A 17,517-nucleotide genomic window follows, 5' to 3' on the forward strand; every position below is an offset into this window, starting at 1 on the left:
AACAGTATAACTAGTACTGCATCCAAATGGGTCTTACAAAGAAGACATGAAATGCACTTCTTCCTTCATTTTAAGACACAGAAGAGGTTTCCGCAATCTGACTAAGATTTACTTACCATCCGAGTCAACTGGATCATCTGCATCTTCCCGAGCATTAACAGTGGTGTTAACATACGTGTCTGCACTGGTTGTAAGAGTCTGCCAAACTGGTCCTAATACTTCACCAAGATACAGTCCCATCAGCTTTGGTACATTCTTCATTAGTACAGTCAGAGCTGCAGGAATAAAGACAATGTGAGCATACAATATCTGTAAAAATAAAACAAAAAATTTATTTATTTCATTATTCATTTATTCATTATACTTTGTCGCTGTCTCCCACGTTAGCGAGGTAGTGTAAGGAAACAGACGTAAGAATGGCCCAACCCACCCACAAATACATGTATATACATACACGTCCACACACGCACATATGCATACCTATACATTTCAACGTATACATATATATACATACACAGACATATATATATATATATGCACATGTACATAATTCAAACTTGCTGCCTTTATTCATTCCTGTCACCACCCCAACACACATGAAATGACATCCCCTCCCCTGCATGCGTGCGAGGTAGTGCTAGGAAAGGACAACAAAGGCCACATTCGTTCACACTCAGTCTATAGCTGTCATGTGTAATGCACTGAAACCAAGGCTCCCTTTCCACATTCAGGCCCCACAAACAAACTTATACCTCTGTAACTTGAGCACTCACCTTTACCCCCTTTGCCTTTGTACAATGGCACTATGCATGCATTCTGCCAATCCTCAGGCACCTCACAATGAGCCATACATACATTGAATATCCTCACCAACCAGTCCAAAACACAATCACCCCCTTTTTTCAATAAATTCCACAGCAATGCCATCCGAACTCACCGCCTTGCTGGCTTTCATCTTCCATAAAGCTTTCACTACCTCTTCTCTGTTTACCAAACCATTTTCCCTCACCCTCTCACTTCACACACCACCTCGAATAAAACACCCTATATCTGCCACTCTATCATCTAACACATTCAACAAACCTTCAAAATACTGACTCCGTCTCCTTTTCACACAACCACTACTTGTTATTACCTCCCCATTTGCCCTCTTCACCAATGTTCCCATTTGTTCTCTTGTCTTATGGACTTTATTTACCTCCTTCCAAAACATCTTTTTATTCGCCCTAAAATTTAATGATACTCTCTCACCCCAACTCTCATTTGCTCTCTTTTTCACTTCTTGCACCTTTCTCTTGTCCTCCTGCCTCTTTCTTTTATACATCTCCCTGTCATTTGCACTATTTCCCTGCAAAAATCGTCCAAATGCCTCTCTCTTCTCTTTCACTAATAATCTTACTTCATCCTACCACTGACTACCTTTTCTAATCTGCCCACCTCCCACGCTTCTCATGCCACAAGCATCTTTTGCACAAGCCATCACTGCTTCCCTAAATACATCCCATTCCTACCCCACTCCCCTTACGTCTTTTGCTTTCACCTTTTTCCATTCTGCACTCAGTCTCTCCTGGTACTTCCTCACACAAGTCTCCTTCCCAAGTTCACTTACTCCCATCACTCTCTTCACCTCAACATTCTCTCTTCTTTACAGAAAACCTCTACAAATCTTCACCTTCGCCTCCACAAGATAATGATCAGACATCCCTCCAGTTGCACCTCTCAGCACATTAACATCCAAAAGTCTCTCTTTCACATGCCTATCATTTAACATGTAATCCAATAATGCTCTCTCACCGTCTCTCCTACTTACATACGTATACTTATGTATATCTCTCTTTTTAAACCAGGTATTCCCAATCACCAGTCCTTTTTCAGCACATAAATCTACAAGCTCTTCACCATTTCCATTCTACGACACGCAGGGAATACATGGGAAGTATTCTTTATCCCTGGGGATAGGGGAGAAAGAATACTTCCCACGTATTCCCTGAGTGTCGTAGAAGGTGACTAAAAGGGAAGGGAGCGGGTGGCTGGAAATCCTCCCCTCTCTTTTTTTTTTTTTTTAATTTTCCAAAAGAAGGAATAGAGAAGGGGGCCAGGTGAGGATATTCCCTCAAAGGCCCAGTCCTCTGTTCTTAACGCTACCTCGCTAACACGGAACATGGCGAATAGTATGAAAGAAAGAAATCTACAAGCTCTTCACCATTTCCATTTACAGCACTGAACACCCCATGTACACCAACTTTTCCCCCAACTGTCACATTACTCACCTTTGCATTCAAATCGCCCATCACTATAACCTGGTCTCATGCATCAAAACTACTAACACACTCACTCAGCTGCTTCCAAAACAATTGCCTCTCATGATCTCTCTTCTCATGCCCAGGTGCATAGGCACCAATAATCACCCGTTTCTCTTCATCCACTTTCAGCTTTACCAATATCAATCTAGAATTTACTTTCTTACACTATCACATACTCCCTTAACTCCTGTTTCAGTAGTACTACTACTCCTTCCTTTGTTACTGTCCTCTCACCAACCCCTGACTTTACTCTGAAAACATTCCCAAACCACTCTTCCCCTTTACCCTTTAGGTTCGTTTCACTCAGAGCCAAAACATCAAGATTCCTTTCCTCAAACATACCACCTACCTCTCCTTTTTTTCTCATCTTGATTACATCCACACACATTTTGACACCCCAATCTGAGCCTTCGAGGGGGATGAGCACTCCCCGCGTGATTCCTTCTGTTTCCCCATTTTTTTTTTTTTTTATTATACTTTGTCGCTGTCTCCCGCGTTTGCGAGGTAGCGCAAGGAAACAGACAAAAGAAATGGCCCAACCCCCCCCATATACATGTATATACATACGTCCACACACGCAAATATACATACCTACACAGCTTTCCATGGTTTACCCCAGACGCTTCACATGCCTTGATTCAATCCACTGACAGCACGTCAACCCCGGTATACTACATCGCTCCAATTCACTCTATTCCTTGCCCTCCTTTCACCCTCCTGCATGTTCAGGCCCCGATCACACAAAATCTTTTTCACTCCATCTTTCCACCTCCAATTTGGTCTCCCTCTTCTCCTCGTTCCCTTCACCTCCGACACATATATCCTCTTGGTCAATCTTTCCTCACTCATTCTCTCCATGTGCCCAAACCACTTCAAAACACCCTCTTCTGCTCTCTCAACCACGCTCTTTTTATTTCCACACATCTCTCTTACCCTTACGTTACTCACTCGATCAAACCACCTCACACCACACTTTGTCCTCAAACATCTCATTTCCAGCACATCTATCCTCCTGCGCACAACTCTATCCATAGCCCACGCCTCGCAACCATACAAGTTGAAATACGACATGTGGGGAATGTGTGGGAAGTATTCTTTCTCCCCTATCCCAAGAGATAGGGGAGAAATAAATGATAATATCATGAAAGCCTTTTTTGATAGATCTAATGCTAGAAAGGCTAATAAAAGTATATGCAATGTCTGTTATGTTTTCAAATTACATATCAGTGGTTCAAGGCCCTCACACTGCAAATTACTTACGAAATACTGGTTTCTTGCAAAAGCCATTTTCAAGAGTGAAAATTATCACAAATTAAGTTGACTATTTCTTTACAATCTACTAATCACTTCTGTGAAGGTCTGATTAATCTGCTAAGTAATTTCCAAGATTTTCCTAAATTTCACTGAGTCGCAAATCATTTTGCCCTATAGTGGTCATATAAAAAATCAGGAAATAAGGAAAATTGATAAAGTTACAGCTCATCTAACCCAGTGGTCTCTAATTTTAAGATTAAAATGTGAAAAAATTTCAAACATGAAAAAATGGATAAAAAGTAATAAGCTTCCAAGGTGAGCTATAGCGTATATGAAAATTCAGTTCCCTGAATTCTGAATCAATATTAATTCAGAAGAGTATCATCGAAGCAGCAGAAAAAATCTGCAGACACATCATCTACCGTAACTTAAGATATCCTTATTCAAAATTTTCTATACACTTTCTTACTTCCTCCCCGAGATGTCCCTTCTATCCTTAAAAGGCCCCTGAAGCACTCGTGGAGCTGGCCACATCCACCAGTCAGGACCACGGGTCATGAAGTTTCATGATACTGCATGTGAGTGCTTCAAGCCACTTGAATCACTTGATCAGAAATGGGGCATGCAAAAGGTACGAGGTACTCTCCCTACTCTACGGATGCTCAGTGATTTTCAGCTTTTCAGCAATACTGAGGTGTTTCCTGAACCTTTCAGCATACGCAAAACTGACAGCGCTATCATCTGCCATGACTTAAACAAAAAATCCTGCATTTGTTTGAGAACATGGGCTTTAATTTTGTTTGTGTGTTCACTAAAGCAGGCACTTATCTCAGACTGGCAGCAGCGGCCAAACTAAAAGTCTTGTTTCATCTTGAATCTTCTACTTAAGTTATCTTTGTAGGTGTACAAAAGATGGCATTGCACCATTAAACTGTTGTAAATCAGTGTAAAACTACATGTAGATGTGCTGATACATCATATGCTTCTAAAAATTAAACCAAGAAAAAATGATACAAGGTGATGCACAACAGGCTGACAAATGTTCTCTTGAGTCCCATCATCCCAAACCAAAGTCAGGAACTTTGTAGCCTGAACATTTACTCATTCAATAAGCTAACCACAAATGTCAGTAATGTGATATCATACTGACTGAACCTGGGAATGTGAAGCAGCCAGGGTAAACCATGGAAAGGTCTGTTAGATCTGGATGTGGATAGGGAGCTACAGTGTTGGTGCATTATACGTAACAGCCAGAGAATGGATGTGAACAAAAATGGCAATAAAGTATGAAAAAATTAAATTCTTTTAGAAGAGAGCTTTTTCAAATGGTAAGACAAAAAATAATGAAAAAATTCTTTTTAAATCTACTGAAAAGTTTCACATTAAAGACATACTAAATATTCATGGGTAGCCATGGCTAATGGGTTAAGGGTTAAAGAAACATAGAATTAATAAAGTTCAGAGAAGAGCATCAAATATGGATCTAGAATTGAGAGCTGATTTACACAGGAGGTCCTAAATTGGTCCATAATGGAAAAACAAAAGGTGAGTGGAGACCTGACCACAACCTTTAAGTTTTTAAACCAGCTCAACAATGCAGAAAGAGACCAGTTCTTTGAAATTTGTAACGAGGCAATTATACGATATTAAAGCACTTCTGAGAAAGTTAAGAAGTACTTTTATGTTAAAAAAGAAGTAGATAAATGTAACCAACAGATTCATGAGATAGCAAATGTGGACAAACGTACAGAAAGTTCACGAGATGAAATCCCAAAAGCACAGACCTACCCCTTCCCAGCACAGCACAAACAGGTAATCACAAAAGGTTACTTTGGCTTCCATTGTGTAGTGACGGACCATGTTTCATGAATAGACCAGCCCAAGCTTTGATTCATGAAAATAGGAGTCAGCCCAGAGCCAACCCTTCAGTTCCTCCTTCCCTCGAGGCTGATTAAAAAATGGGTACATGGCTTAGGGTGTGTGAATTTGTACGTATACACTTAAAAGTACAAATAAGGTTAAGAGATGGGGCAACACAAGTGTTACATTCTCCCCATAACACACAGAGTAATCACAACTAGTACTAAACTTACACACACACACATACATAAGGGTGACAACATAATGTTACATAAGCACATAATAAAAACCAAACAATCTAAACGTACCACTAAGAATTTCCTTCTTCAGCCCAGAATCAGAAGTAAAACCATCAGGTGTTTGTAAACCCTTGACCAATGCTTGAGTAAAAGCTGGCAGTGTTGGATACAGGAGAGTCTTAGCCAAGCTGCGGTTGTATTCTCCCATCATGCAGATTAAGTTAGCCAGAGTACTAAATATTTCTACTGCTCTGCCTCTAGTTCTGATCCCATATTTCTGAAATGAAAGCAAAAAACATTCCCAGTTTTAAACTTAATGATTACCAATAAGTGATCACCTTTGTAATGAATTACCAAGTCAGACAGTGGAAGAGGTGGTGACACAGGGGATGGCAGAGGTGATGGGACAGGTGGTGGCACAGGTGGTTGCAGAGATGGTGGTAATGGTGGAGGCAGAAATGATACAAGTGGAGACTGGGATGGTAGTAGTGCTGATGGCACAGGTGGTGGCTGCAGACTGTAATCATAGGGGTAGTGGCACTCATGGCTGCATTAATGGTGGTAGTGTTGGTTGCAAAGAGGATAACATAAATGGTGCCACATGCAACTGTAAATGTGGTGATGATGGTAATTGCAAAGGGGATTACAGAGGTGGTGGCAAGGGTAGTGGCAGAAAAATCGAAACTTTTTGTACATTCAATGGTCAATCTATGTGGACATGTCAAGGAGGCCTATACAATGACTGTGCCCTCATATAATGTAAAGATTTCTGGAGCTGTGACAGTCCTCAAAAGATAAAAGATATTAGAAATGAAAACCCACAGTAGTCACATTCAACAGTAACATCTCCAAAAATACCACACATCTCATTATATATGCCTGAAGGAATTCCTGGAGGACTTCATCTGCCCAGCATAGAATCAGCCTGAAGGGTGCTGAGCAGACATAAACAGCATTTCACCCAGCTGAGTTCCACATCTACTTATTTTGACAATCAAATTCTAGTTAATCATATTAACAAACTCATGGAGAAATTCTTTCAGAAAATTTCAAAATATCCCACACACTAAGTATAACTCTGATATGACAACTGCAGCACAGGGATTGACTAATTTGTTGGGACATTAATGTACCAATCTGAGGGAACTAACAAATACCACATGATAAAACCAAATTCTAAAGTTAGTGAACACAGGACTTATGAGATGTAACAAGTCTTATACAAACAACATACTCTCATTCACATTTCAGTCCAGCTCTTTATTCTCACTTGAAGTTAATAATCTAAGACTAGTCAGGATACTGCAGTTAAAAACAGGCTTAGTTATCTCATAACAGGAAGAATTTTTTTAACACAATCTGTAAAATGTTAAGTACAGGCTTTACTGTATCAAACTGAGAAGGACCTACCTATCACTTCTCACAAAATTGGCAATCTATTAGATGCTGTTCTTACCTCTTCTTCACAGAAGATGCGATACATCTCTGGAAGGATTACTGGTGCAACTTGAGGAATGTGTTGATCTGTCAAATCCCGAGAAAACTCTGTAAGGACCCGCATAGCTCCATGAACTGGTGCCTCCTCCCCTGTCTTAAGGGCCACCATCAATAGATCAAACAATCCACACCATTGCTCCGGCCAGTCCCAATGAGCAATGGCTGATATTGCATATGCTACAGAAGACCTGACGACAAAATAAAAATCATAATCTGAAGTTTGACAATTTCAAATCCTGCATCTTTCACATACAGGATTTGAATGAGCAATAAAATGCATGGCAATCCCTCTACAACTGTTTCAGAAGTAAAAATTTATCAATCATAATTGTATTTCAAACCTCACAGGGATTTAAATAGTCATGGACATAAAGTCTTTACAACTAAAAATAGAAAAGGAATCACATAAAAGAGTCATTCACTGCCTACCTGACTTTACTAATAGGTTCATGTAGGCCATGAGGAAGAAGTTCTCGAATCTTTGCTTTAGCATATTCTGGGCACTCAGGAACACGAAACTGAAAAAGCAGTATTCCAGTAAAATCTCTGAGGATTAACACTTGAAATTTAAAGTTAAAATAAACCACAAATTGTAAACAAATTATTGAGAAAATCCATTAATCACGTCCAACACGAGGTGTGGCACTCTGCCATTATTAGCAAGAAACAGTCACACCAAACATGGTGTCATCACCAAAAGCACACTACCAATAACAGGTCTGTTCCAAAAGATGCAATTCTTGATGATCCTTATTGCTACTAGTCTGAATTAAGCATAAAAAATTATCATGTTACTGTTAAACCCTTTTTACAGATATTAATGTGGCAGTCAAATTGCTCTGCCAGGAAATTGGCCTGTGACAATGCACTTACATGAAAAATCTGCTAAACTCACCTTCTCAGAGTCTGTGCACCAATGGGCTTCAACATACTGTTTAAGGAGAACAGAGGCCAACTGTCGAATGGGTAATGGACCGTTACGGTCTAAAGTGAGTTCCACCAAATGTACGCCAAATTCTGTAAAACAGGTTTTTATTAATATCATCAGCCTTTCAACAACACAAATAGTGTAATAATTGTGTATAAACAGAAGACTTTTTGTATCAAGTTCATATATTTTCCTCATATTTTCTTACCTTAGTATCAAGTTCATATCTATCATTTTCCTCATATTTTCTTACCTATCATCTTACTCTCAAACTTATTCATTCTGTGTTGTTTATCTCTGTACTATATCACTAGAGGTAAATTTATTTTACTGTGTACCACACAATAATCAGACAGTCTTCCACTTAACGTCTCACCTTGCAATGTGCAATGATATATTTTTCTTGAACCTTCTTCCCATAATTCTACAACCAACAGAGATTCTTTCATATTTCCAATACCACGTACTTCTACAAATAAATATGTATCCACATATAGTGTCTATAATTTCATTTTCATACATATTCACAACTGCCTGCATTAGCATGGTAGCATCAAGAACAGATGACAGAGACTTAAAGGGAAAAATCTTCACTTGGGACCCTTCTCTGTTCCTTCTTTTGAAAAGGTAAAACAGGAGGGGGTCTAGCCCCCCTCACTCCCACCCTTTTTAGTCACCTATGACACCTAAGGGAATACATGGAAAGTATTCTTTTTCCCCTGCCCCCACGGAATAGTGTTTATAATACAAGACTTAAATTCAGTCTATAACTGGCTTTCAACATTTGTTATCTTAAACATTTCCGATCTTAAAAATTCCACATTACAAATGCCTTTGTACCACTACCAACTTCACTGTGTGCATAACTCTTACAGAAGTACAATCTTTTCCTCTTCTTCAAATTCATATCCTCTGAACCATCTAAAAAAAATTCTAATGCTCTTCCACACCATTTGCATATTCCAAAACAAACAGCACAAGAATTACAAACACACTCCAGACCTTACAAGTAAATATCTACAATTAATGATTGCATACTCAAAAAGAAAAAATGAAAATCAATATACTTTTCTATGCATAACCTCAACTACTTACATTCACACAACAGTTTTTCAGCTCTTCCTTTGGGATTAGAGTCTTTCAGCTTTCCCTTTGGGATTAGTCAAAAACAGGGTATCTGGACTAAGCTAGTGAAGGTACAAGGTAGACTTCACTAACAATGGCTTTGGACACAATGAATGGACTCATCCATCGCAGGCTTTAAAACCAAAGCACTATATATGGGCAATGCAGCTAAAGCAGAGAATTTTGTATGACCATAACTTTACATGCATATATGAATGCCTTGATCCTTACCTAAACAAGTAGCACCATAAAAAAGACAGTTAAATTTCATACATCTTAACATTATAAATCCAACAACTTTAGGGCCAAAAAGTTGCTATATTTTTTGTTTAAAGTTCTTGGATATTGATATTGCCAAGAGCACCTGATGGCAGACTGAACTACTAAATCAACATTTCTATCTATCTATCTACGAACTCCATTCCCTTTGGGAACTCCCTCAAGGTGGTAGCTAAAACAAAATTTTCCATAAGTGGTGAACTCCAGCGCCACTTTTTAACCTTTAGTGCCTCACCCTTAACAGGCCAATAGCAGAGGGCAACTCTAACAGTGTTTCAGAGGCTTCCACCTAATGTTTCTGCTGAGTATTTCTTACTACCCAATGTGTCTACCTAACATTCCTGCATAACATTCCAACTTGCTACTCTACCTAATACTCATGTTCCCACATACTACTTACCTACCTACTCCTAAATTAACATGTGGAGCTATCTTTTTCCAAAATGTAAATTTTTGTAAGCTTTAAACATAAAAACTGCTTTTACTGTACATTCCAAAAATAAATTCTGAACTGTTTCCAATACCAAAACGTACAAGTAAGACTTAGGTAACAATAAAGTAGGTGATTTCTTTGGGGAAGTGCTGGGGGTGGCACCTAACCCAGTTTAGAATGAAGGTAGGAAAACGTATGTTACCTAGCTGAGATGAAACTAATGTCTCAGAAAACAAAGGGCAGGTCTTGTATTTCAACCATTAAAGCTGGTCTGGGAGTGCTCAGAGAATCAACATAATTCAGCTCAGGCTTGGCAGCATTAGGCAGAGAGCTTGGTGAAGAAGTTGTAGTTTCTGTACCAAACCATGTACCATACAGGACCTTAATAAGTTCTCACACAGTGCTTCTCATGTCACTCACTTTATTGGCTTGGAAATTCTTTGAATAACTTTTTCTGAATCCTGCTTAAGCTTACTATCTCCAGCTGGAGAATGAAAACCTTATCAGAAAAACCTAAATTTCTGATCTGCTAGTTACATCCCTGTATCTTCACTCAACTTAACTGAAATCCTAAGGGTTTCACCAACCACAGACACATTTGCAAGTACCAGTTCCTGACATTAGGGTGTGAACACTCCTATATATACTGACATCCCACCAAGCTGTACAAAAGCATTTTACCATTCTGCCTGCCAGATAATATGCGTGAGCTTAAAACATTACAGTGGACCTGTCTTACTTTGCCATGAAAACTCACTGTCTCTATTATCACCTAATACTCATTGCTTTTTATACTACCACAACTTTTTTTAGTACAGGAAGCTGGAAAAATCACTAATAAATTGGCTTGACTAAAGAAAACAATTATAAATCGTCACATGGAGTTCATAAATTCTGTTAATTTCTACAGTGATTCACCTAATTCTAAAATTTTCATCTACTTTTGCAATAATCAACCACACATTTTCTATGGTCATACCCCCTCCCTTAATTTCACATTTCATGGATTTCAACATTAATGCTCCAAACCATGCATCGTCTGTTGAAATCATTTCTGTGTCAGGAATCCAATGATATGCATTTCTTCCAAATCCAGAGTTTATTTCAGTGGTCCCCCTAAAGTAACTTTCCTTAAAAATGTTCAACTAGTAGGTAACAAGCAAATAACTTATGGTTTGGTTGAAATGCTAATCCATGGCTTATCACAGCTGCCTAGGAGTAATCGTCTGGACTGGGGAAGCTTGATTTGAAAAATCACACAACTAAATGAGTGAGTGAGGAGGTCTCTGACGATAAGGAAAAATTGATGGATGAAATCTAATTAGCATAATTCAAAAGAACCTATGAAAACCTTCCCAACATCACCTGAAGGTTAAAGTGTGCCTTGATAATCAGAATTATAGTCAAAATATACCAAAGATATTGTTGTTATCTTCATTTTGGCATATTAGGAGCATGCAGTTGGGACAGTAAACACATCCAGCAAAACTCCCAGCGGTTAAATGGTATAATACATAATCTTTTTTTCAAGTAACATCTAAAATGTGTAAATTCAGTTTCCAAGGGGAAATTAGTTTTTTCACAGGGCCTGTTGATATCTACAAGTGTTTCACTTTGTTTTACCCCACATTTTCCCAAATCATCATATTCCTCTCCACTATCACTATCATTTCCATGAAAAAAATGGCCATAAAGTCTATTCACTCCCTACACACAATGACTTGCTTGACACTGGGTCACATTCTGTACTTGTCCCTACAAGAATAAGAACTCGCTGTTTATAGTTCCTCTCAAACCTAAGTATACATGGTGCTATTCAGTGGAGAGCTTCTCCACAATAAGAAGGAAAAGTATTAATTTCTAGATGCCACTTGTCATCTAAAGCATTAAGACAGAAGTTATCTTTCTTATACTTATCAATATTTCACATCTTTAATATTCAACCCCACCTTATCCACCTCCATCATAACCCTCCTCACTAATGATATGTTTGTCATCAAACAATAAGATACAAAGATGACAGCCCGAACATCACATTTCTAATTCCCCAATTAGACAATAAATAAAATTCAATTGGTAAAACGAAGATCCTAAGCTTGAATAAAACGGTACCTTTTCTAACAAATTATAAAACAATACCTTAATTCTGCTGTGCCACTCTTGTTCTACCTTATACCTACAGAACCACTGTAAAACAATTTCTCATATTCCAATGGTAATAGAATGGCAGTCCTAAACTGATACCCACTTTAAGTAAATATGTATCCAGTAAGATGCTGATCCCTACATATCCTTTGACCCATGATTCCAAATACATATCATGAAAACAAAAGGAAAACATGGTAATTACTCCCCCTAAGCATTTTTCTAGTCCCTCCACACTATACGGTTGGTTATACTAGACTACAACTGTCTTGATATAAACACATCGTGAGGTACTACATACCGTAACCCTCCTACATGGTCATGGGAAAAACCCATAACCACACAACTAAATAATCAAGTGATAGAGTGTGTCTCGGTGGACAGTTAGTCTAGCCATCCGTCACCAACACTAAGTGAACGATGTGATCACAGTAACTACCGTTGCCTCACTGCAAACTGCCATAATGACACCATGTCACCCAACACCATCGTCACTACCACTTTATAACCTTGACACCTGTTGACTCTTACTTATGGTTCACCAATACATAAAATATAACTTCGTTTGGTTGTTAGCAACGAAGGGACAAAAAGCAAATAGGACAGGTGTGTGGTGACATTTCATCATAACATTCAAGAGCCCTCATAACCACTGTCAGAGCCTGTATATTTTGTGTCCCGCTGCCTCACTCTACCTTCTGTCACCTCCAGCACATGTATCTGTTCCTCGGCCGCCTGCCGCACGTCCGCCTGGGGAGACAAAATATTATTCAAGTTCTCTATCAAAGCCTCCCTGAGCCCACTATTCACGTCGGCACCGGCCATGGCTCCTCCAGTCAGACATCACAACATTAGTCGGCCATTCCCGCGTTCTAACCAAAAGTACAATCGCTAAGCGCAACATATTCATCAATCTCTATGCTTTTATTTACTGATATACATTACTAAACTTGATCATAAATACCCAACTGAGATAAAGTTTAACTCAGAAGTATTCAGTATTGGAATGAAAGGTCAGTACAGGTGAGAGATATGATCTAAGACAACAATAACTTGTGGCGGGAAAAAACGTGAAATTTAAAAATAATTATAATGTATGCAATAGTGTCATATTTAGTTTCAATTCATCATATTCTGTTGGATAGACATGATTAATCATGCATTTCATTTCATACAGCTCAATAAATGCTCAAAGGAAATGAAGATACTCTCAGTATAAATGTACTCTTCCCTTGCAGAAAGATAGTAATGAATTCTGTTTACTGTAGAATTAATGTTATCATCAAATTCGCTTTCAGTCGAGAGGCATATACTATATTAATGCATAATATCACATTCTTTACTCAGAACACCACTGGAAGCTGTTCCTAAGGCCAGTTGTATCCAAGGATGGTGAACCAAAGACCAGTTGTATCCATGGATAGTGCACCCAAGGCCAGTTGCACCGAAGGCCAACTGTACCCAAAGCTAATTTTATCCAAGGTCAGCTATGCCCAAGGCTAGTTATATCCAAGGTTAGCTGTACCCAAGGCCACGTATGTGTCTTGTTGAAGCTCCGACGTCCCTAGCGTCGTGGTATATCTGTGTTTTGCTGAAACACTGACGTTCCTAGTGTCCTGAAGCTTCCTGATGTCCCACGTGACGTGTTGAAGCTCTCTCACATCATTTATGTCGTGTTGAAGATCTCTGTCGTCCCAAATGTCGCGATGAAGCTCTCTGATTCCCCTTGTTTCGAATTAAGGCTCTCTAACGTCCCTTAGCAAAATTTCAAAGGTCTCTGAAGTCACTAGTGTCGTGCTAAAGCTCTTTTATGACCTGTGTCCTGTTGACGCTCTCTGGCATCCCTAGTGTTGCGCTGACGTTCTCTGGCGTCCCTAGTGTTGTGTTGACGTTCTCTGACGTCCCTAGGGTTGCGTTGACGCTCTCTGACGTCCATAGTGTTGTGTTGGCACTCTCTGACGTCCATAGTGTTGTGTTGGCACTCTCTGACGTCCATAGTGTTGTGTTGGCACTCTCTGAGGTCCATAGTGTTGTGTTGACGCTCTCTGAGATCCATAGTGTTGTATTGACACTCTGACGTCCCTAGTGTTGAACTGACGCTCTCTGACGTCCCTAGTGCTGTGCTGACGCTCTCTGGCGTCCCTAGTGTTGTGCTGACACTCTGACGTCCCTAGTGCTGTGCTGACGCTCTCTGGCGTCCCTAGTGTTGTGCTGACACTCTGACGTCCCTAGTGCTGTGCTGACGCTCTCTGACGTCCCTAGTGTTGTGTTGAAGCTATCTGGCGTCCCTAGTGATGTGTTAAGGCTTTATGCTAGCAGCAGCTTTTAGTTTTCTGTATCTCACATAAGTCCTGAATGATTCTGAGATGTGGGGGGTTGCAGCTTTCTTTGAGTGCTGTGATACCATTTATTGTTAGTCAAAGCTAACTTATTAACTAATATGTTGTTGTCTTACACTTAGTGTTAATATGGCTTTCAGTGTCATGCTGACACTTTTGTGTGGGTGTGTAGGTTCCTGTGGATGCGTATGTATATACATGTGTATGTGGGTGGGTTGGGCCATTCTTTCGTGTTTCCTTGCGTTACCTCGTTAACGCGGGAGACAGTGACAAAGTACTATATATATATATATATATATATATATATATATATATATATATATATATATATATATATATATATATATATATATATATATTAGGCTAAGCCAGTCACCTAACTGATGAACCAGTATCAAGGAAATGAACAGCTGGGTTGACTGTGGACCGGCTGCTGCGATCAGGATCCAAACTTGTGCAGGTCGACCTAGGACGGCCCGGGAATGCGTTACGGTCACCAACGTTAACTACCACTCGACCAAGGTCAACATCCAGGTATTTGCAGAAGGTTTAGTGCGCCACCTTGTGTGGGATGTTGATCAAACGCATCATGAAGTTCTGAAGGTGTTCAGTTGTCGTTCTGAATCACTCGAGGGTCGTTTTTAAATGTTGATGTTTTTTGTTATTCTCGGATCATTACGATGGTCTACTGACTGTGTTAAGAAAGTTGACACTGATGTTATGGAGCCTTCCAAGACCTGTTCACTTCCCATTTTCATGCAGATGGCCTATGACGTCATCTTAAGGCGTTATCAGTCTGTACTGAAGGAGATATTTCATGTCGTGTGGTTCATCGTAATGGTTTACTGCGTCAGGTGAAGCCTCATGCAGAAGCTCACGAACCCACGTCTCGCTATGCAGGATTTTGTGACCTTCGCCTCGAGTCCGTCCAACTGTCATGTTGTAGTCTCCTCTTGATCAGTGTTACACATGCCTGTCATGTTGTAGTCTCCTCTTGATCAGTGTTACACATGCCTGTCATGTTGTAGTCTCCTCTTGATCAGTGTTACACATGCCTGTCATGTTGTAGTCTCCTCATGATCAGTGTTACACATGCCTGTCATACTACAACATTATGATGCATGACGTGTAACGTTATGTTTCTTCTGTAGTAAACAGCTGATCATGAGAAGTGATAAGCTATCTCAAATATGCACGAAAAGGGCAATGCCTCGGAACTTATCTATAGTCTGATAGTCATCAAAATACTACCTAACGTTATCACTGTTATCACACATTCCTGAAGCCACCCACTCCCTGTGCTGACGTCACAGATAACGTTGAGTGTCATGCTAACATGGGCTACGTTGGTAGGCGGGCGGGAGTGACCACCCCCCCTCTTTCAGGTTGTGGAGTATTTCTGCAGTGTCGGGTTGTAAATCCCGGGCTGAACGGGGAGGGTTATAGAATTGCTCTGTTACTTGAATATGGATCTTAGTAACTGTTACTGCTAACCTCTGTACCATGGGTTAGCTTGAGCACCACGGTACGACCCCTGAGCAGTGGGTCACGCTTCTTGACGATAGTGATGTTGTGGTCCTCACACTGAACATTAAGAGTTAGGTTAATGAGAAATAGGTAATCATAAATTACAGTTACATTATAAGAAGAGTGTGATCATGGTAATGGTGTACATGCCAGACCCCGGGCTGAGGCCAGGCCATCATCACCAAGATATATACAGACGGACACCTCACGAACATGCTGCAGCCTACCTTCCTGCTGCTCCACCACGACGAACACCGTGCACGCCGCCACACTCACTACTCACCTCCCGGGAAAACACATGAAAATGATCCGCCCGACACGCCATCCATGAGAGAGAGAGAGAGAGAGAGAGAGAGAGAGAGAGAGAGAGAGAGAGAGAGAGAGAGTAGTACAGGGGGGTGGTCAACGTGTGAGACACAGTAGATGGTTGTAGTTTCCAACATTTCATCGTGGCCGAGCGAGGCGGAACCTGACCCTGAACATTGGGCCAACCCGCTCTACACCCGACCCTGCCAACCTCCCACCCACCACTAACTTACTTCACAACCTCCTCCCGACCTCTGAAACTTGGGTTAGGCTCGAAGCAAAGGTCAAGGTCATAGTAAGAATTATATATATATATATAGCCCATGTATGATCTTTACGTATCCCATATATGATCTTTACTTAACCAATGTATGATCTTTACGTAGCCCATACATGATCTTTACGTAGCCCATACATGATCTTTACGTAGCCCATAGATGATCTTTACGTAGCTCATACATGATCTTTACGTAGCCCATACATGATCTTTACGTAGCTCATACATGATCTTTACGTAGCCCATACATGATCTTTACGTACAATCATCAGTAATCTCCCTCAGTCCACTTCCCACTTCAATAAGACATCATTTACGAGCCAGCAACTTGTCTTCATATTCTTTCTGTAGTGAACGTTAACCTTCATGTCTTTGGCTTTATCTAAAACCTCCAGTTTTGCCAACATGTATTGACCCTGAGCACTTTGCACATTTTCACAACGTTCTGTCTACCAAACCGTATATTTTCCTAATTGTTCTCTCTCTCTCTCTCTCTCTCTCTCTCTCTCTCTCTCTCTCTCTCTCTCTCTCTCTCTCTCTCTCTCTCTCTGTATATAATTGTCTCATTACCTTCACGTATGCATTTACATATTTTGTAATTACACCTTTGTATTGTACAGGGAGGGAGTTGTATACCTTGTGAGGCCTGTCATGAACATTCCTTACCATCACACAACAATGACGTATGGTGTTAACATTTATCATGACAGCCAAGTTCATCCATACATCTACTGTACTGTACTGTACACTATTCATCCATACATCTACTGTACTGTACTGTACACTATTCATCCATACATCTACTGTTCTTCCATACATCAACTGTACACTATTCATCCATACATCTACTGTTCTTCCATACATCTATTGTACTGTACTGTACACTTACCTCTTCCCAATTAACGTTAACTGCTTAATATCATTTCATGGTATCTGATAATTCTATCCGTACAACGGTGACCTGATCACCGTTTTAAAGAACTTAAAGGTTGTTCTCATATCACC

General features: G+C 40.0%; 1 protein-coding gene across 2 annotated transcripts in view; it reads right to left on the bottom strand.

The window, feature by feature from the left end:
- The window catches only part of Ipo9 (Importin 9), a 41,169-nt gene extending 28,228 nt beyond the window's left edge, over positions 1 to 12,941 (bottom strand). The window contains exons 1-6 of one of the 2 annotated variants that reach the window (XM_071682126.1): positions 12,759 to 12,941; positions 8,049 to 8,170; positions 7,583 to 7,671; positions 7,113 to 7,341; positions 5,726 to 5,933; positions 117 to 275 (exon numbers count right to left, since the gene is read on the bottom strand). In XM_071682126.1, the coding sequence (XP_071538227.1) occupies positions 117 to 275; positions 5,726 to 5,933; positions 7,113 to 7,341; positions 7,583 to 7,671; positions 8,049 to 8,170; positions 12,759 to 12,888 (937 nt within the window). In that variant the 5' untranslated portion in view covers positions 12,889 to 12,941. The remainder of the gene's footprint in view (positions 1 to 116; positions 276 to 5,725; positions 5,934 to 7,112; positions 7,342 to 7,582; positions 7,672 to 8,048; positions 8,171 to 12,758) is intronic. The other variant, XM_071682127.1, reaches the window with a different exon arrangement.
- Positions 12,942 to 17,517: the final 4,576 nt, after the last annotated feature.

This window comes from Panulirus ornatus, chromosome 34, assembly GCF_036320965.1.
Source record: "Panulirus ornatus isolate Po-2019 chromosome 34, ASM3632096v1, whole genome shotgun sequence".
NCBI lineage: Eukaryota > Metazoa > Arthropoda > Malacostraca > Decapoda > Palinuridae > Panulirus > Panulirus ornatus.